The sequence below is a fragment of the Cnephaeus nilssonii genome (genome assembly GCF_951640355.1).
Source record: "Cnephaeus nilssonii genome assembly, chromosome: 2".
NCBI lineage: Eukaryota > Metazoa > Chordata > Mammalia > Chiroptera > Vespertilionidae > Cnephaeus > Cnephaeus nilssonii.
Window position 1 is genome coordinate 46,927,389 of NC_137073.1, and position 21,953 is coordinate 46,949,341.

The following is a 21,953-nucleotide window of genomic DNA, read 5'->3' on the forward strand; positions in this document are numbered from 1 at the left end:
GAAGGTGGGGGAGAGAGTGAGAGAGATATTACACTCTAACCACTTAGCAACACTGGCCAGGGCCTAAGCATCTCTTTTGAATACTTGCCTGACCCATAGATGGCAAAGTCGGTCACAGTTCATCAGGAAGGTCTAGTTGGAATAAAATATCAGAAAGACTTTCATAAAAGATGTGCTGGGGCAGGAAAGGAGTGCATTTGCTTTAAAGGGTGTCTGACTTAAACTTCTTTCTCCTAAAAATATATGGTTTTAACACAATTGCTTTGTGATTCTCAACTATAGTTTAAAAAAATAGGATGGCTTCAATAGTGGCTCTCTCAGAATGGTTACAGGTAGAAAAGGCCTGTCGTATTCCAGAAATGGTTTCTGGAGGTTCAGGACAAAAGACACCACCGACTGGACAGCACTAACGGCTGCATAGTAGAACCGCACTCTTTCCTCTGGGCAGTGACTCCAAGCACCTTGATTTAATGATGAATGCTTTTCCATGGATCCTTCCTCAGCAGCAATGCTGTCTTAGGTCTACCTTCTTTCAGTTTTCATATCTGTAGTCAAACCATGCAACTGCCAGATGATAAACCAAGTACCCTAAAACTAAAGAAGACTGAATCACAGAGGGGCATAAAAACATTAATGATGTTACCTGGCTGGAGTGGCTCAGTGGTTGAGCTGTGACCTCTAAACCAGGAGGCTGTTGATTCCGGTCAGGGCACATGCCCAAGTCGTGGGCTTGATCCCTAGTATGGGGCGTGCAGAAGGTAGGCGATCAATGATTCTTATCATTGATGTAACTATCTCCCTCTCTCTTCCTCTCTGAAAAAAAATATATATATACATATATATACATATATATACATATATATATATATATATATATATATATATATATATATATATAATAAAATATTAAGGATGTGGAGGAGATTATTTTATGGGCTCTGTGGTTCTGAGATTCAAACGCTAGGAAGATCCCATGGTATAAGGAAGAAGACCATGAGGTAGAGGCGGAAACTACTGAACATACTGGTCAAGGTGGGCCAGCCTCTGACCACTGTTAGTGGCTGACCGATAGCACTTCATTTCCTGCTACCCTCACAGTCGAGCATTGGTCAGTAACAGAGATTTTGTTCTACGAGGTTATTCAGGAGGCCAAGCTCCATCGTGTGCTCATACCTCTGCCATCTCTTAGGGCAGTGATAGCGAACCTATGACACGCGTGTCAGCACTGACACGCGTAGCCATTTCTGATGACACGTGGCCGCTGAGGCGGCCGCATGCCGAGGATGAAACATTTGCTGCTCCTGAGGATGAAACATTTGCGAAATAATGTTTTTTCCTCAAAGTGACACACTACCCGAGTTATGCTCAGTTTTTTGGCGAAGTTTGACACACCTAGCTCAAAAGGTTGCCCATCACTGTCTTAGGGTATTGGAATTGTCCACTGGATCCTCTGTGTCTAGGGGGAGAATGTGGAAGCAGAATAAGAGCAGAGGACCATGGAAGTTTTTTAGGAGCCAGAGCTAGAGGTGATGCATAGTCTTACACTCACATTCCACTCAGTCATGTGATCACACCTAACCACAAGGGAGGATGGTAAATGTAGTTTAGTGAGATACTGAGGAAAGATAAATGGTATTTGGTGAATAGCTAGTAAGGCTTTGCCACACCTGTAAATGCCTGTAGGATCAGGCAGGTAACTTAGGAGGGAAGCATGTAGGCTGTTGATACATTCTGTGGGTGAAGGGGCCTTGGTACTGGATACCACATGCTTGTTTGAAGGAAATGGCGGGTGTCCATTACTCAACAAGTAGCTTGTTGCTGCCACTTGGGTAAGAAGGGCCTAAATTGACTTTCCCACTTGTTCAAAAGCAAGAAATCCAGGTTTTCATGTGAAAATTCCATTTTAAAATAGGGATCAGTTTTCCTTCCCTCCCTCCCTCCCTCCTTCCTTCCTTCCTTCCTTCCTTCCTTCCTTCCTTCCTTCCTTCCTTCCTTCCTTCCTTCCTTCCTTCTTTCCTTCCTTCCTTTGTCTTTTTTTTTTTTTTTTTACATACTAAGATGGCCAAACAAAATTCACTGGCAAGCCAGTGATAACAGTTAGCATACAGTAACAAGGCCTGGGTTGGGCACTAGGGGACTGAAGTCAAATAGCAGCCCCATCCCTCACTGCCTTTGACAGTGTGGGCACCTCAGTTTCTGAGCCTCTACATGATCTGAGGCTGGGACATTTTTCTAAAGTAGGTGCAAAAGGCCACCTGAGCTCTGCTTACATCCAGGTTTTAGCACCTTTGCTGATGCCACACTAGTCTACCAGGTAACCCAAGGAAGAACTTGGTGTCTTCTCCTGGGATTTAAACCACAGTGGCAGGCTCCTCAGGCAAAAAAACAACAAAAAAACTTAGGTCTTCCTCTGTAGAGGTCATGACTCCACAGATAATTGGGGGGGTGGGGGTTAAAAGAGGGAAGCAAATATGTTTTCCTGGTGATTGCCTTGGAAATTCCTTCTCCAAGGAGAAGACACTCATTTCTAGAGCATTTTAGAAGAATATGGGAATCTCAAGCAGACATGACTGAATTTCAGACTCTTTTAGCTATAGAACCTTGATCAAGTAAGAGGCTTAATCTCTCCTAACCTCAGTTTCCTCAGTTGAAACCAATAAACTTACCTAAGAGGGTACCTGAGGATTCCTCGCACCATGAATATGAATTATTTAGCACATTAAGTGCTTTGTAAATATTAGTTGCTATTACTACTGTTAGTTGTTGTTCCTAATGAAGTCCTATTATTTCCTTTAGATGGATACTTTGGAACCTTTTGGGGATGAACTTAGTGGAATGGCCAGATGCCCCTATGATGCCAAACATGCCAACATCGCATTGTTTGCAGGTAAATGCTCTGATTTCTTCTCAATGCATTTGCTTTCATGTGCTCTGCTGGCTGCTGCAAACCTGCTCTGGGGGATTTGCAGAGTCACAGTCATACTTTACTTCTCTGGTAAATACTATAATTAACAATGCCTTTTCCATCTGAAATTAGTATGGAAGTTGTACTTTGCTTTCTTTGCTATATTTACCCATGCTTTTGTGCCTTCAGAAAAGGCTAATAGTTTTGCACTGAACATGGCATATTGGTTAGGGCCTGTTTGGGCTCCAATAATAGAAAACCCCACCTCAAACCACTGATATAGGTTTATTATTTAGTGTAAGGGCTGGTTTGACCCAACAATTTATTAATATCATCCAGGACAAAGGTCCTTTTCATTTTTCTCCTCACTTTCATTTCCTTTTAAGAGAGACTGGCTGCCCTCACAGTCATAGATGCCTGCCAACCCCAATTAGGAAGTTTTTGGAAGCTCTCTCAGAGCAGTGAGGCTACATACCCCCCAGTTTCCAGCAAACACCTTCTCAGATATCACTGACCTAATTAGGGTACATGCCTATCTATGGTGCAAAGGTTGTAGTAGCCCAGGGGATGATGCTGGTTAGCTTGGGTTGACCCATACTCCCCATCCTTACACCTTCCTTCCATTACAAAAGATAGAAAGCAGCAGGAAATAAGCCATCATTTTCAGATTGAGATTTTTGTGGATGAGTGTATGCGCTTTAATTAGAAATTTGTTTAGGAATTCAGTGCCAGCTGTGTGTGTGGAGGTGGGTGTAGGGAGAAGAGTTGGCATAATAGTGATTGTTATAGCAAGCAATGAAGCAGTTAGTTATAATTTCCATTATAAAAGATAAAAACTGGCACATCCTAGCTTAGATGAGGAGCTTTAGGCCTTTGATTGTGAAATAAAATTAGCTCCTTGAACCTCACTCATCCTCAGTGTCATCCATTTGTGGTCCTAAATCTGTAGTCACAGAATGCAGAAAGAGCTTGTGCCAGTTAAGGACTGTTTCCTTGGGCCCCTGCCAAAGTTAGAGCACAGTACTACTGGAAAGCAGCATTGTAAGGGTCACGAGGTCTTGTAAACCTATGTCAGCATGGGCAGGAGCAAGCCCAGCAGAGGAGATGCTTGGGTATATTCCCAATGTGTAACTTCCACTGTAGCACATTTCTGACACTTGAACCTGCATTAGTTGGTAACCATGGAGGATGTGGGCTGCAATGGAGAATGTAAATTTAACTGTAAATTAAAAAGAGGACTTATTGTAGTCTGGCATAGAAAAAAAAAGGAGAATGGACAAAGTATTTTCTAAATCCAACTTTCCAGGGGCTAAATAAAAGGAGCCACATGAGACAATCCTATGACTGCCCCTCCCCCTCCTCAATAGGTGTTCCCTGGAAGGTTTGAATTCTCACACATGTTCAGCCCTTACTAATAGAAGAGCCTTGCTGCAACTGAATGGTTGTCAGACTATTAAGAATGCCAGAATAGTGCTCTGTTTGCAAGTAAAAGTCTGGTGAAATACCCAGTGTTGAATGTAAAACAAAAAGAGTAGTGGGGAGTGGTCAGAAGGAATGAACACACACACACACACACACACACACACACCCCACCTTCCCCCTCACCCCCACTTCCCAGTTCTATCTGTGTGACCTAGGGTTATGACTCTATAATTAAAGTTGTGATTCGTGTAGATATGTTTATCAACAGAAAGGTTTGTTGTCTGCAGTTCCAATCTAACCCAAACAGTCAACACTTACTAATATATGGCTGTTAATAGTGCAGATATTAAGGCTGCTCTAAACTGAACCTGAACCACTTTCCATTATTTGAAGTCCAAAGGCAGACATTAAGAACTTCCTTTAGGTATTTTTGGATAAGCTTTTTATAAACCATTATGCTTTCCTACAAGTGGGAGAGCTTAAAGAATACTATATTGTACCTAAGTGCCGACATATAATTAAAGAAGATATGTAATCCATTAAAAAAGAACCAAGGAAGTAATTTTTTAGTTTGAATATAATTATAGTCTCTGTTTCATCTATATAGATTTTTCTATTCTAGAACATCCCATTTAATTATTTGTGCGTAAAGCGTTTGCTAATCCAGGAAAAGAATCAACATCTTCAGGGATTAATCTTTAGTCTAATTCAGTCCCTTTTGCTTTGGATGTACTCTCAAGCCTATCTCTAATGTAGCTAAGTTGGCAGGGGTTAGTATGAACCCTGACTCTCGTGACTCGGGTAAGGGGAGCAGTGCCTCTCAAGATCTAAGTAGCAGTTTAGTCGGCTCCTTTTTGTTTATGAACCCCCTCTCTTAATTCCCCTCCCCTGTTCAGTCTGAGGACTCCATTACTTCCGCTGAATGTAAACTTTCAGGTGGTAACAACCAGCTTCTGTCTTCCCCGGGGACCCCAGCTGATCCAGTTCACCACAGTGCGGTGGCGGCGGCAGCATCCAAGGGGCCTTGGCCTGGAGACTTTAGTCAAGGACCATCTAATCAATTGAAGCAAACAACATTTTTCATTCACCCTGTCCCTGGAGCTGCTGCTGCTTAGAAATTGCCGTGCAATTTAAAAATGAAAAATGTTTCCTCTCTCATGATCCCAATTTAAAATGGTTAGGAATGTGGGCCAAGTATTTTCCCAGTGCCTCTTGGATTTTTCCCAGTTGTCCTATCTAATTTGCCTGATATGGGAACGCCGTCTGGGGTATGTCTCTATTATCCCTCCATGCCCACGGTCTTGCTCCCCACCCCATCCACCTCTTTTCTTTTTCTTCCAAGATGGAAAACTATACTCGGCCACAGTGACTGACTTCCTTGCCATCGATGCAGTTATTTACCGGAGTTTTGGAGACAGACCAACCCTACGGACTGTCAAGCACGATTCAAAATGGTTGAAAGGTGAAAAAACAAAAGAATAAGGTGGGGGGAGGGTCGATAGGTGTCTTGAGGGGACATTTAGGTCCCAAGGGACCAGACTAGTTTCATTTCATTAGTGGCTTCTGACAGACGGGAAGGTGCAAATTGCATCTTTTGCCTCAACTGATTTATTTACCTCCCTTTTTCACTTCCCATGAGCTTCTGGAATGTTAACAGAACTACCCATGCTACTACAGTAGAGCACATTACATTCATCTTTCCTGCCTCACACTCTCATTTCAGAGTCCCACATGAAAAGAACAGGGATCAGGGGATTGGAGGTGTGGGGAACAGGAAAAGAGCTCTCATAGCTCTGCAGGAGTCAGGCTGGCAGGAGATGTGTACGACACCCTCTCTGTAACGTGGGCATTCCATTGTGGAAAATAAAAGACAGGGATATGCAGCACTCACTTAGTCTTCATTGTTGGTTGCAACCACCTCTGAAACATGTAATTTGTAGGCTCCAATGCTTTCTGAAATCACCAGCACTCACATGTGTGCAGTCATTCGAAACGGCTGGTGTTAACCAAATGTCTAATGGCCCTGTGCTTTTAATTAATAACATGTCACTGGTTGCAATTGATTAAAATTCTTTCAACTGGGTGACTTGTCCCCAATTAAAGTTCCCAATTTGTTCACAGAACCATATTTCGTCCAAGCAGTGGACTATGGAGACTATATCTACTTCTTCTTCAGGGAAATAGCAGTGGAGTACAACACCATGGGAAAGGTAAGAGGGGAGGAAGTCTCCCTGTTGGGTCAATATGGTTATAAATGACCTTGGAATAGGAACCATCAATCTAAGGACAAGGTCATCATTTTGAGAAGATGCAAAGATTAGTGGAAGTGAAACATGGTGCTGCCTCCAAGCCCTGGGTGCTTTAGCAAAAAAGTAACGGAGTACAGGGGACATCCTAAATATTTCTTTTCAAAATGTAATAAGCAGATGTTCAGTGATTTCCTACTGAGTTTCAAGTGTCTTGAGATGTAGTTTCCAGGTATACTCAACCGTTTTCTCTTTTTAATGAGATGCTCCACACAGAGAGAGTAGATATCCAGTATCTTTAAGCAAACTGAGGGTCCTAAATTTTATCTTTATTGAATAAAGCAAGAGAACACTTAGGGGATGGCCCTTTCAGTTATGATTACCAGAGAGTGGATCAAGGTCACTAAGTTGGAGGGCACAAAATCAATGCCAGGTAGCTTGCACAGTTAGAGGAATTCAGGGTATGAGATTTGAGGCCCAGAGGCAGCTAGTGAGGTTGCCAGAGATGGTGCATACAAAGTGCGCTTTTGTCTGAGGAAATAAAAAGCTAAGCAGTCCATATGGAAATGAGTGTATGTGGCTGAGAGCTGATCCCCTGAAGGATTTATGGCTCTGTATTAAATGCCACAGCCTTATCTTTTAAAACATGCTGTTCCAATGCTGAGGTTTTCCTTTTTTTTTTTTTTTTAGAAACATGAGATTAATTTAAGCACCTTGTTGTTCTGTTTCTATTTTCAAAGAAAAGAAAATTCTAATAAGATCGCCTCGAAAAGTTAGTGCATTTCATTTTCCCTGTGTTTTTCCTCTGCAGGTAGTTTTCCCAAGAGTGGCACAGGTTTGTAAGAATGACATGGGAGGGTCTCAGAGAGTCCTGGAGAAACAGTGGACATCTTTCCTAAAGGCTCGCCTCAACTGCTCAGTTCCCGGAGACTCTCACTTTTATTTCAACATACTCCAGGCGGTTACAGATGTGATTCGTATTAATGGCCGTGACGTTGTCCTGGCAACCTTTTCCACACCTTATAACAGGTAACCATGCCATGGCGGTGTTGACTTAATTGGTTCTTCCGGCTTCCTTTCCCCAGGGGCTCTCCTCTATCTAATACACAAGATTCACAACGGATGGAAAACTTGCCACTCACTATTTGTGGCTAAAAAAGCACTTAACACTCAGTTTTCATCAACAAATTAAGGGTCATTTACAGGCGTTATTAGATTAGGATTTTAGGGAAAGTAATTAGGTAAATTATAACAATATCTTCTAATTATAGGCCTGTCATATAAACACTATTCACGTGTTGTTTCTCAATCCTTCCTGTAATCCTGGCAAGGACTACTGTTGCCCTATTTTACACTGGACAAAACAACTCAATTATAGAACCTGGTCCAGGTAGTCAGTAGACGGAAGAGGCAGCTTCAAACTCAAAAATGGTTCTCTCTCTTCTAGGCCATGTACCATTCAGTTTTGGTATCTTTTGAAGTAAAAACCCTGGAAAAATGTTAAAATGCTACAGAGTGAAAGTGATTCAGATGAGTCCATACCCACCTAAGACACCCTGGTTATTATTATCCCATCAGAGGAGCCTGCATCCCAACCATAGCACCACTGTCTGACTCTGGAGGGCTCTATACATTGTCAAACCTAGAAATACTGAGTGTCAGCCTGTTTATTCCTATTTTGGTAGTTTTTAAGCTAAGACTTTGAGGAATTAAATAATATTCTAATAACTGTTCCTGGAGCAGTGGAAATATGCGGGGTTTAAAGAGCAGAAAGAATACGGGCATTTAGATTCTCTGGTACTCAGCTTTCCCAGGCCTTAAAGTCCTAGCACGACTGTGAAAATGGTCATCACTCTAGGTGTGGTCACACAATCTAAATGTACTGTCTTCTCATTTCTATGTAGAATTTTGGATATTCTATATTATCTTCCTTTAGGAATACACTGTTTTATTTTGGATTACACTTTTTACAAAGACTTTTAAGAACTCAATGAGTACCTAGATGATAGGCATGTACATGTCGAGATTGGAGGACAGCATCTAGAAAGAAATGTTTCAGAATTAGGTAGAGCCCGGATCAGAACAAGCTCAAGGATGAAATAATGTTCCTTTATTAGTTGGAAGTCAAGAGTTCCCTGCTGAAGGTGCATGAAAATATTAACCCATACTACAGCAAGAAGCACTCAGTGAGATTTAAGTAAGCTTTAACCATCTGTGGAGATTTGTAAGCCTGAGAATAGAAAAGATTCAATAATTCAGACTTTGACTGTTCAGACTTCCGAATGCATCAATCTAGACTGTTGAAAAGGAATACTGTTGTGGTACATGGGGAAAGTAGGGGCTAGCAGAATTTCAGCACACTTCCGGTTTGTTGGTTTAATTTTTGAGGGCAGTGAGTTACTTTATGATTACAATACAGCAAAAGATTCTAGCATATTATAGATACTCCATTTAAAGTATTTTCTTTAACAGCCCCTAAGAAACATTCAATTATTGCATGCTTATGCAATCTCAGAGACATATTTGCTCAGTAAAATCAGAAAGTGGTAAAAATGCACATACCCATTTCATCTCTAAATTATTGGCCCTCTCTCATTTTACTCCCTCTAGATTCGTTCCTCTCCACCCCATGCTCCACTCATGCAAACTTGGTCACTGTCAGGTTTCAAATCCTTTAGGTGCTCCTCTTTACCCTGGGGATAAAGTTCACGCTCCTTAGAATGGTGTCCAAACCCCCTCATGGTCTGGCCCATCTCTGCCAGCAGCATGTGCTTTCTGGAACTAAGATCTGTCTCGAACATGCCATGCTTGCTCATGTCCTGTTCTCTTCCAAGTCCGCTGGTCCAACCAATGTCTGTTTGCCCACTGTAACCCTAAGGATGCTCCAAGTCTCAGCTGGAGTCGCTTCCCATGAGATCTTGTGCATACCTCTTTAAATACTGCTCTTAGCAAGTTGTCCTGCATGAATTATTATCATCATTGTTTTTGTTATTTGCCTCCACACTGAACTGTGAGTCAACTGAGAGCAGTACTCTGTGTTATTTATTATGCATTTACTGCCTGAGATTAGGGATTCCATAATTATAGGTTGAATGAACAGCAGGTAGAAAGAAAGGAATGAAAAAAAGATGAAAGGAAGGAGGAGGGAGTAAAGTAGGGAAGGAAGAATAATGGATGTCACAAGTAATTCTAACCTTGGGAAGATTATAAAATCCCAGGGTGTCTTTAGTTACTACAAGGTTCCTCATAAAATAATTCAATATTTATCCTATTTTTCTTAATATTTAAAGTAAATATGTACACCTGTTACTTTTAGGAAAGGGAGATAAGAAGAACCTTACAAAATTAAGTAAGGGTTCTAAAATTTCAAAACAAATGGGGATCACTGTCTTGTATACTCAATTCTGTAAACATATATATATATATATATATATATATATATATACTACTTTAAAAAATGTATTACTACTTTTAATTTTAAAATACTTTAAAGTTCATTCTGCCACCTTGTTTTAAATAAGCTTTCTAACCCTCTCCCTATTTCTTGCTTTACTAGTAATTCTTCAGTAATTGTTGTGAAATTAAAGATAGCATAAAGTTTTCCTAATCATTATGAAGTGATTTCCATATCCTTTCTACATTTGCAAAATCCAGACCAATCCTTCTCTCTGTGCTGGATGATGTTCCCATACTGCAGAGCGCAGTCTTGCCCTGATGCTGCTGTGCACTGGTCCTCAACCTCAATGCCTGATTAAAACCTTGGCCAGCTGGTGCCTGCAATTTATTTGATCAAAACCAAGGAACAACCATAGTCAAAAGCAAACATGGGTTCAAACAGTATAGCCAGATGAATGAATTATTCATGCCTCTCACCACTGATGAAAAAAAAAATCCCAAAGTCCTTCCAGGAGTGCCAGGCCAGAATGTAATTATAGGTAGAGATTACTGTCATTATTATTACTTAGCACTTAATAGAGCACTTTATTTGCAAAGTGTTGATGCTTTAGAGACTTATATTGTTCAGTCCTATGCAAATAAACAGGAGTAAAAACTGGAATGTACACCGACTAACAAAATATTCCCGAGTTCCGCACACAGACATTCTCACTCCTGGAGTCCTTAGCTTGAGGTTCCAAATCCAAAGAAGCAATATTTGGACCGTGGAGGCACTTTTATTTTAAATTTTTACCAATATTGGAGATGTAGAATATATTTTCTAAAAATTTTATTGGGGGAGGGGGTTATTGACTAATAACTAACATCAGTGAATTCATGAAACTTCTAAATCACCAGTTCAAGCACTCTTCCTTTCTAAACAAAAGCAGTCCCAGAAGACATGAAGAGGTCCTTTCTCTTTATGAGTTGCTTTAACTAGCCTTTATTTAAGGCCACTGATGAAAATTTGATTCCCAGGAACATTCGCTTTATGCACTAGGATCCCTTGCATTTATTGTGTTCAGTATATGAACTTTACATTTCAATTGCCTGTAATAGGAAAGTTTCTTTGGAGTATGTTTTCCAAGCTGCCTGTGCACTTGGGCATGAGTAACACTGTGTGAAATGTCATGTTGCAGCATCCCTGGGTCTGCAGTTTGTGCCTATGACATGCTTGACATTGCCAATGTTTTTACTGGGAGATTCAAAGAACAGAAGTCTCCGGATTCCACTTGGACACCAGTTCCTGATGAACGAGTGCCTAAGCCCAGGTACATGCAAATATCTATATGCTATTTTGTTGTTAATCCTCACCTGAGGATGTTTTTTTCCATTGAGTTTTTGAGAGGGTGAAATGGAGGGAGGGAGGGAGGGAGGTGGAGAGAGGGAGAGAGAGAAACATTGATGTGAGAGAGATTTATGGACTGGTTGCCTCCCAGGCCTGTCCCTACCAGGGCTGGGGATTGAACCTGCAACCCAAGTATGTGCCTTTGACCAGGAATCAAACCTGAGACCCCTCTAACCACTGAGCATACCAACCAGGGCCATATGCTATATTGAACTTCTAGAAATGGTACAGCTTGCTCCTCTGATAATGAATTGCACACCAGTGTCTTCCATGCCCATGCCAGCCATACAGATAAGATGCTGGAACAACGGCAAGGCCTATCAGGTCACTTATCTTCATCCACTTAAGCAAAATTCAGGGTTGCTTATATTTAAAACAATGACTCTCTAGTCTTTCGCTTAATCTCTGTATCTGTGGTTTAGCCAAGTAATCCTAGGATGAATAGATCCATTTCGCCCAGCCAGCTCCAATGGTCTGTAGTCAAGGAAACTGGGGCCCAGAGAGGTATAAAGTATATAGTGTAAGTTCACATAGCTGGATAGATTGTTTCCATTGTCCCTCCCTGCTTCCCTTCAATTTTACAGAAACTCGTGTCTTTAAATCCTAATAAAATGTGGAACACAAATGGTGTGTGTTCCCTGGATTTTTTGACCAGGCTGGATCAGAGCTGAGTCAAGACTCAGGCCAAGGGCAAGAAGAGAGCACAGGTGCAGTGGACCTTAACATGTCTCTGGTCTGCCAGGTTCTGGTCTATTTTGGGTCCATATACAACCCAAATTCCCCTCTCCCCAAAGTGTGCCCCAGAATTGCCTTCATTGGGAACCTCTTGGTCCTCTGTAATCTCCTTCAACTCCTCACACTAAAGCCATGAATTCATCCTTTTTAACTGGGATGGGAGAAAACTGTCCCCCAGCCCTGTGCCTGCCCTCTTTATGTGGTACCCACTGGCTACCTTCATTACAGCATTTGCAGTCTAAGTTACCTGGAAACATCCTTGTGTGCCCAGCTTCCTCCACTGAATTTGTGGGCCTCTGGAAGGAAGAAGCCCAATGTCTTTTAAGTTTTTTGGTTTCCAACCATCTCCTCCAACCTCAAGTCCCCCACAGAAAATACCTAGCCTGAGCCATTTAATTGAACTAATTTAAATAATGTGAACCCTGTACCCAGGAGAGAAAGCCTTGTGGTTCTGTCTTCATCGTCTGAATTGTCTGGCATATGCATTGGGTGCAAAAAGCACACTCTGGCAAAACCTCAGATAGATCTTCTAAGTCAATGTCTGGAACTGTTAGCTACTTTCTAGGTAAGCAGGAGGGGGATTTAGCCTGAGGGGTCAGGTTTCAGGGAGAACTTACTTAATGTGTTCTCCTTGGTGTGTAAGCCATGACCAGGAAACACACTGTAAGTGATTCGCTACGATTGGCAGTGTGTTTAGCCTCATCCTCCCGCATGCTTGCCTCGCCCCTCTTGCAGATATTTGGATACGCCCACAGGGCTGGCTGGGTCAGGGCCGTGACACAGTGCATGCATGGGCCAGACTATGCCATTGCTGTCCGAGTCCAGCTGTGTGGGTAGGCCTGGTGTCAGTGTTTCCCTGATCTGACTTTACCGAGATGTCCCTTGACTCCAGAAGCCATCGCATTTCCTGTAGAAAAAGGTTTTCGCGTCACAATGACACGACCTTTCAGGAGGGAAGCTTCAGTGTCATTGGCTTTTCATACCTGCCCAAATCAAACAAAAACAAAAGCATCCGTAGAAAACCAAATACAGACGTTCTCTGACTCCCAGTGGGAGATGGTTACGTGGCGTCTTGCTGGTACATATGCTGGCTGGTGGCTTTTGAGTGCCTTTGTTTTCTACATTTGTGGAAAAGTCAGCTCAATTCTCTCCTTTTGTAGAGCAAATGCCTCGAGAACTTCCAGCAGGGTTTTAGGGCAGAGAGAGCAGCCCTGGGACATGTGCACACCACACACTCCCCCCTTGTTTCAGGCTCCATCACTGTTGATGGAATTTGTTTGTACTTCTGGGGGGAAGCCAAGTTGCCCCCAGCCAAGGTTGAACTGCCCGGGCGGAGGCTCCTCTATGGCATGCGAGGCGGCCTGGAGGAAATCTAAGCACATTTATTTGGTGGCATCTGCATTGTTCAACTTCCTCCTCTCAGCCTCTGGTACATTTTCCCTCATGCCAGATGCTTAGAGAAGCAGTTCATTCAAAGAATTTGCCATAAGGCATGAAACAAACTCCCTCCCTTTCTTTTCAGGCCGGGCTGCTGTGCTGGCTCATCCTCCTTAGAAAAATATGCAACCTCTAATGACTTTCCGGATGATACCCTGAACTTCATCAAAACGCACCCGCTCATGGACGAGGCCGTGCCTTCTGTCATCAACAGGCCGTGGTTCCTGAGGACGATGGTCAGGTGGGTGCCAAGCACGCCGAGTCCTACAGGGATCTTCCCTACTCCATCTCATGCTCATATCAGCGGATCATGTTTTGAAATGGCACAGGCATCTTCTGTGATCACGTGCACTGATTCCACTATGAAATGCTGGCGAGTGGGGTGGATGCCACCAAACCCCGCGTCCACATTCCCATTGAGAAGAGTTTGGGTATTGTGGGGCTAACTGGGCGCATGACAGCAATTAGAGGAAACAAAGATATCCCCTTCCCGGGTAGCCCTTTAGTCCAGTCTGTGCCAAAGTGGAGGAGCAGTGAAGGAGAATCAGTTGATGATGTGGACACCTGTTTGGTTGGATATGGTTGCAAAACAAGCTGCAGATTCCATTCAAGCATTGTGCCCTGGCTGTTAACTTTCAAGTGGAGCACGAACAAAAGGAGGATTTGCACAAGTCTGCCAGCATGAAGGTTCATGCGTTAGCATTTGTTATCTGAAGTGGTGGCCAACTGAGATGGGATAGCTGGTGTGAAGTCTGTGAAAGCATTAAGTACTCCTCCTTGTATGTATTTAGAGCTTATTTCCAAACAATTCAACAGGCTTTCCCAAGTACCATCCAGTCTGGGCAATCATCAAACACAAGGTTAATTAAATTTACCACCATTTTTAAACTATGCCTTTATTGAAATATATTAAAGTATTATAATGGCTCTTGTCCATAAGATGGAAACAATATAACTTGAAGAGGGTCCATATTTTCTGGAACCTGCCATGGTGCTTAGGACAAATAGGTGTCTATGGAGTATTGAATGGCTGAGGGAAAGAGGAGGCCCAATAGGACTTACCCTAGATGTGTGACAAAGCTGATGCCCTTCACCTTTGCTCTAAATGGATCTTGCTTGGCTGGCACATCCTTCGGAACTTCAGTCCTTCTACATACAATTGAAAATCTTTCCAATCTGGCATTTTGTTGATGTGGCTTTACATCTTAGAAGAATGGTATTTTAAAAAAAATGGTAGCCATTGCTTTTCTTTCCAATGTTAAATAAAATGTCAAATGAGTTCCCTTATTCCTCCCCTCTTCAGAGGAGACATGAGCCTTCCCTTCTTGATCAGGGCAGAGATGATTGTGGAGTGGTTTCTGATGGTTATGGCTGGCTACTTATTATGTAACTTGGCCTCCACACCCCATACCTCTGTTCTCCCCTTGGAGCCATACTAATGCTCTGCATATGGAAGTAACATACCAGAACAGCTTGAGAGCATTATTTACATGCATATATTTCTCTTGAGGTTATTACTAGAAAGCTCTGTCACAATTCAATTGTGTGAAGTGAGAAGGGGGACACTTGAATGACAGACCAACAGAGAGATGAAAAATGCGATCCTGTCATTTCAGATACCGCCTCACCAAAATTGCGGTGGACACCGCGGCTGGGCCCTATCAGAATCACACTGTGGTTTTCCTGGGATCAGAGAAGGGACTCATCTTGAAGTTCTTGGCCAGAATAGGAAACAGTGGTTTCCTAAATGACAGCCTTTTCCTGGAGGAGATGAGCGTTTACAATCCTGAAAAGTATGTAGAACGTTTGGTCCTTTCTCAGCAATTACTTATGTTATTCAGAGGAAGTCAAGGCAGACATAGGTTTTTTACATTTTAGGTGTGGCTTTTAAAATTATTTGTGAAAATCTTTTAATACATAAAAGGCAATATTTTCTCCTTGCCAATAATGTATTTATATAGTTACACATATAGATGTGTGTGTGTGTGTGTGTGTGTGTGTGTGTGTGTATGCATGTACAAGGATCTATTTCACCTTTACTTAGATCAGATTAAGAAATCACTTCGTGGGCTGGGTGTTGGGTATGAGGATGGTGGCAAGAAAAAGAAAACTGACCCGAGGGAAACTTTTAATGCTATTATCCTGCCTTATACAATTAGGTGTAGCTATGATGGAGTAGAAGACAAGAGGATTATGGGATTGCAACTGGACAAAGCAAGCAACTCTCTGTATGTTGCATTCTCCACCTGTGTGATAAAGGTTCCCCTTGGTCGGTGTGAACGACATGGGAAGTGTAAAAAGTATGTACTTTGCCTCATTGCCTATTAGGAAATGCTTCGAAAGGAGGCCTAGGTAGCTCACGGTCATCTTCTTCCTGCAGGACCTGTATCGCCTCCAGAGACCCCTACTGCGGGTGGGTGAAGGAAGGAGGTTCCTGTGCCTATCTGTTGCCTGGCAGCAGGTAAGGCACCCCAGGTGTGGGAGAGTGGAAGGTGCTATCCATTCTATATGTATTAGTTAACTGTGCTTGCACATACCACCACCACTCAGCCTTCAGTGCACAGCCTCATCAATGGGACGGTCAGCCATTCTCCTTCCTTTTCCCATTTCACAGAACACCCCAATATCACAGGTGGCAGATTTCCAATTGATTAATCATGCATCCTCAGGCTGATTAAAAACACAAAGAGAAGAAACACAGTGGGCTTCTGAGTGTTCCCTGGAGAGAGGGACAAGGATGTGCATGCCTTAATCATCACAATTTGAGAACAGCGGAGAAAAGAAGCAGTTGGGTAGCAATTAGATTAGTGATGCGGTTTGCCCAGCCATCACAAAACGGGCTCCTCTAATTGACCATACAAGGCTGGGAAGAAATTGCAGAGCATTTGTTAAGGATGCGTTTGTACTGCAAGCATGTTGTATACATCCAATAAATCTTCTCCTGCGCTGAAGAACAGTTGACCCTATTACTCATTAGGTAGTCAATTCTTGGCAGTTCTCCAGCAGATCAGCTCGATCGCGGCAGTCTAACATGCCTGTGATTTCGGTGCTTGAAACTGTGACCCGGTCTTTAAATGCTCAGCTGGCATTAGTTAAAAGGTTTCTTTTATGTGTTTACTTCATTGGATGTGAAATCCAAAATAACATTGGAAAAACATCCAATGCATGTCCTTGACAGGTTATGGCAACTCAAGAGAGGTGCCATATGGCAGCACAGTTCTTTCTTAGCCAATTCCTTCAACTTCCCCAAATCCAAAGGGGGAACAGAAGGGCTCACATCACTGACTCTCCTCTCCCATTTTAGAACAGCTAGACAAATAGGCAGAAGGCCCCCTCATGACTACCACCTGCATCATATGAGGGAAAGTATTCCCATAAACAGTGTGAATGATAACTAAATCTGACCTGGAAATTTGACTAATACAAAGGGTCGACTTCTATATTTTATTACATCATCTTTACAAGTAGCAATATAGACATGCTACAGTGGTAGCACTTTATATCTTTTCCTGGGACTCTTGAAGTAAAGGAGGAAGGATCACAAAGCACAGTGAAGAAAGCTAAGGCATGATCTTTCTATATTCAAGGTATAACCAGAAGTATACTCCTGAGGACGGGGAGGAGTGAAGACAATACCTGAATGGTCTCAGCAAAATGCACCTCCGAGCCCTCTCTTCTTGGGCCCCACATAGCCACTGGCCATTTGTACCTTTAACACTTAGTTATATAAGTTACTGCTAAGCAAAGAAATAGATAAAAATCTAGGAAGGCAAGGGTCAGGGTGAAAGAGTAGTAGAGGGGGAAAGACTTATTTTTAACTAGAGGCCCGTGCACGAATTCATGCACATTGAAAGGGAATTAATTAGAAGAAATATTTTAGAGGCCGGGGAGGGACTGCAGGAGGTTGGCTCCAGGGCGTGTCCGGCCCATCTCATCCAGTCCCAATCTGCCGGACCCCAGCTGCAAGCTAACCTACTGGTCTGAGTGTCTGCCCCCTGGTGGTCAGTGCACATCATAGCGACTGGTCGAAAGGTCAACTGATAGGTCGGACCCTTAGAATATTAGGCTTTTATATAGAGAGATTTATAGACTTCTATATTGCTCAGAACAGTGTATTTTAACATTTAAATGTTTAAGACATACTCAGGGAATCAGAGTAAAAGACAGATATAAATAATGCACACACTAATTACCTCCTGAATAATATCTGAATTAACTTCTTAAGCCAGGGCTTCTTTTTGGATATTCTTGTACATAAGACTCATTTCTGTAAATTTCAAAGATATAATTTTCAAGCTGTTATCTACATATTTTTTGCACCTGCCACTCAGTTTATCCAACTGTGTTAGTTGCTTTCGTGAAACCCGAGTAATGACTCACATGATTGAATTTGTTTTTCTCCCCCCTCCTTTTCTGAAAGACTAACTTTTGAACAGGACATAGAGCGTGGCAACACAGATGGCCTTGGAGACTGTCACAGTAAGTGAAGCTTTTATCCGTGTTTATCTTTGGGCAGAGCAGCTTTCTGGAATGGCCTGGGAACATTACCCTGCATGTGGAACGGAGTACAGCTGGCACCAAAACATGCACACATAACAGGAACCATCTTCTAAATATCAAATAAAGAAAAGAGTGTGTTTTAGAGCCAATGTTATTGTCGATGCTGTTGCTATAAATGCTGGCACCTAGTGCATTATTACAATACTGAGGAACAGACTCACTTAAGAAGATATAAATTATGCAGAGCAGTAAGTTTTGTCTGCATTTTCTTTTTTTGAAAGCCCAGTTTTGTTGTTTTTTAAAAATGTGCTATTTACACTGTAATTTTTAACCAAATATGATAAAAAGGTTGGACATCATACTCTAGCTTTTTAATTGAATGGAACTGTTTTATTCTTCTTCAACATAGAAACTAACAAAAGTAATTATATTTTTTAAATTAGATTTTTGTCTGTTAACATTTGCAGTAGAAAAAAGTTTCAGATATAACCCACTAAGAACAAGGTGACTCAAAATAACCTTTTCATAGAAATTAAACTGCGTGAATCTGAGTTCATTTCTAAAGTTATTAAATGGTAACATTTTAGTTAGAACTTCATGTAAAGGATCCTGGTTCTCCTATTTCTGATTAATATCAAAACTCTCCTGAAAATGCTAAGGTATCATTCAACTTTCTTATCTCTTATAGAAATCAGATATAATCAAATAAAGAGACATGGCAGCCTTATCTCCAAATTCTTTGCATATATTTTTTTGTTTGCAAATATTATATATTGGCAAAAGCTTCTTATGTCTTCACACACAAAATTTAATAATGAGTTAAAAAATCAGCATAGGAGACAGTGTCATTGCCAAAAGATCTACATTACTTTTGGGGAGTGAAACAATTTGATCCATGGATGTTAGTCACATTGATGCCTTAAGGCTCCATTTTCAGGAAACAGGTTTTGGTTTCTATATGAACTGAATTAGCTGACTAGTGAATAATTTTCATCATATTTTTATGATCTGGTGGTATGGGCATCTGTAGAAAACTGGGGTGTCAATTTGGATTTCATAGGCAAATCTATGAAAAACGTGAAAATGGTTGTTAATAGCTCTACCAAGTGTCCACTGCACCAGTGGGCTCACACCACACCTGTATTCTTGGCAGAAAAGCTGAAGGAAGCCCCAGTACTAAGCACAGGGGAGACCCTCTCCCCTGGCCCGTGACTTACTCTTTAACCTCAGCAGTCAAGCCTCTGTTTTCCTGTACTCCCCACCCTTGAACCTCATTCCTGCTGAGGCTCTTAGAGGCCCGCTCAGGGCAGGAGGTAGGGCTGAGCAGACCCTCGGCCGCCTGTCCGAGAGCCTTCTCAGCTCCCTGTGCTCTGCTGGAGCGTGACCTACTTCATGGGACTTACCTCTTCACAGACAGGCATTCAGAGGCGTTCGGTCATTGGTGCACAATGACTGCATCAGGATTTTAAGGGCAGATGAGAAAATCGTGCAGAGCCAGTGCCAGAGGCTGAGGAGCAGGCTGAGGGAACCATGTTCTGACCCAGACACAGCATGCACACACAGGTGTCTGCTGCCTCTGTGTGGATGTGATTTCTTTTATTTTTGTTTTAATTACCTAAGTAAGCCCCCTGCTGAGTTCAGAACATTGTGATACTGGACAGTTCCTCACAGCATGGTTGTGAGGATGAAATGAGAGAATGTAAAAAAGGGTACTTTGTAAGTGTGGGTCCATATGGTACTTATTTTATCCACATATATGGTAGGGCGTAAATTCTCAGAAACACATATAATCACAGTTACCATTTCTTTACTAACTCTTGCTTTTTCTCTGCCTCTTGGCAACAAAAACAGTGACTCTGAGGAAACTCACTTGGGGAAGAGATGGGGGTGTGAAATTGGACCGAATATAACGCATCTTACATTACAAGCCAGAATTGAAATGCACTTACTTAGTGTTGGGTGTCATATGTTCTTATAGTCCTGTATTAGTTCATTCCCACGTACTACGTAAGTCACACTAAGGAGTGTTAGACATAAGTAACCTTCTCCTCCCTTTTGTCTTTCAGATTCCTTCGTGGCACTGAATGGTAAGGACATTACTCGTGACTAATTATCGATAAAACTCTATTTAGGAAATCCTGCTTCACTAATCCTCTTCAGTATTCTCAAACTTTAGGTTTCTCTCTAAATTAATTTTTTTGTCCTCGTTATTTTTTTATAGACATTTCAACTCCTCTACCAGATCATGAAATGTCTTACAACACAGTATATGGTCAGTTGATGGATTTCTTTTTTTTTTTTTAATTCTTCAAGCCACTCATCTTGTGGTAGTTTATAGTTTTCATTCCTAAACACCATGGACCAGATTCTTTATTACTTCAGGGCCCCAATTCACTAAAATTATTTATAGATTGCATGATGCTTCAAAAATCACTCTGCCTGTATTTGATGTATGAGACTTGAGTCCTACAGTTTAATCCATATAACATGAAATATGCCAACCTTAGGGAATTTGGTGAATATCTTTAATGAGTTCTTGAAGGAGAAAAAATTGCTATTGGACATAAGTATATCCAAGATAAAAGAATAGTGCCTATAACTACAAGGCCATAACTCTTTAACTGATAGAAAGCAACATTCCCAAAATGCTGACTCTCAGGACCATACCTTCTTCAGGGGAAAATCTATACAGAGTGAACATACCAGCTTCTTACTAGGCAAAACTTTCCAATATAGCATGAAATTGGCCATCAAATTTTAAGTTCACAAAGAGTGCAACTATTTAGACATATTGTCATCGAGATTTCTTTAGAATGTGTACAAGGAAGAGTGACACAGCGCAAATGATGTGCACACAGGGCTTCTCCCATTGTTCCTGCTCGGAAATGCAGAAGCTACATTAAACAAAGCTATTAAATCCATAAACAGAATATTCTGAGCTCTTTATATGAAAAGTTTAAATGTAGTTAAAACATTCCATTTCTCAAAGTTACTCCAAGTATTTATTAGGGTAAACTATTCATGTGTTTTTTAAATATAAAATGAAAAAATATGTGTGATGGCAAACGTAAGCTTATGTGTTACTGAAGCCCAGTGCACGAAATTCATGCATGGGTAGGGTCCCTAGCGGCTGCCGGCTGCCAGCCAGGGCCTCCTTTCCCCTAGCCGCCTGCCACCACCACCGCCAGACAGAGGGAGGGGCCTTGGGCGGTTGGCCAGCGATCCTGCCCCCTGGTCGAACTCCCAGTTAAGGGGATAATTTGCATATTAGGCTTTTATTATATAGGATAATGGGGACTATGGGTTTCATTGATACACAAATTTTATAGATTTTGTGTTTAAGAACAGTAACAGTTCTAGGACAGTCTTTAAATGTAGTGGTAGGTAAGAAATGAAGGGGAAAAGTAAAGAAAAGAAAGCAAGGTGGATTTCGGATTCAAAGAAATAGTTCAGGATGGCTACAAATGTGTCTAATAGCTCTATGTGAACTCTCACTCCCTGTGAGTATTAGCAAACATAAAAAGCCTCTTTGAAAGTCCTAAAGACTATCTTATAAACTGGAGCTGTGCAGATATGGAAAACAATGCCTGGTTTCTCCGGACTGTCCCCCACATGAAGTGAGGTAGTGTGGAGAGGAACCCACAGAATTCATCCACCTTTAATATTCTCTCATCTGTGATTCCAACCAACACATTAAACACCAACTACTAGAAAAAAATTTCTCAGGAGGCATATGTCCTCTAACTTAGCCTGTCCTTCAGAAAGAGAACCCACTTAGCTTCTGCTCTTTCTCAATATCATACTTTGAAATCATTTCTTATAATTGAATAATCTTTATCAGAAATTGAGAAATTCAGGTCTTGAATCTAATTGAACCAGCAACCTCCCTAGCATTCATCAATTTGTACAATTTTAACTCCCAGGT

The 21,953-nt window shown here is 41.7% G+C and overlaps 1 protein-coding gene across 2 annotated transcripts in view; it reads left to right on the top strand.

Moving 5' to 3' along the window:
* SEMA6A (semaphorin 6A) overlaps positions 1–21,953 on the top strand; it is a 125,804-nt gene that overhangs the window by 78,304 nt on the left and 25,547 nt on the right. For both annotated transcript variants that reach the window (XM_079783191.1, XM_079783190.1), the window contains exons 7-17: positions 2,797–2,887; positions 5,670–5,789; positions 6,449–6,537; positions 7,385–7,602; positions 11,148–11,279; positions 13,614–13,769; positions 15,145–15,321; positions 15,688–15,828; positions 15,909–15,989; positions 17,949–18,007; positions 20,095–20,115. In XM_079783191.1, coding sequence (XP_079639317.1) covers positions 2,797–2,887; positions 5,670–5,789; positions 6,449–6,537; positions 7,385–7,602; positions 11,148–11,279; positions 13,614–13,769; positions 15,145–15,321; positions 15,688–15,828; positions 15,909–15,989; positions 17,949–18,007; positions 20,095–20,115 — 1,285 coding nt within the window. The remainder of the gene's footprint in view (positions 1–2,796; positions 2,888–5,669; positions 5,790–6,448; positions 6,538–7,384; positions 7,603–11,147; positions 11,280–13,613; positions 13,770–15,144; positions 15,322–15,687; positions 15,829–15,908; positions 15,990–17,948; positions 18,008–20,094; positions 20,116–21,953) is intronic.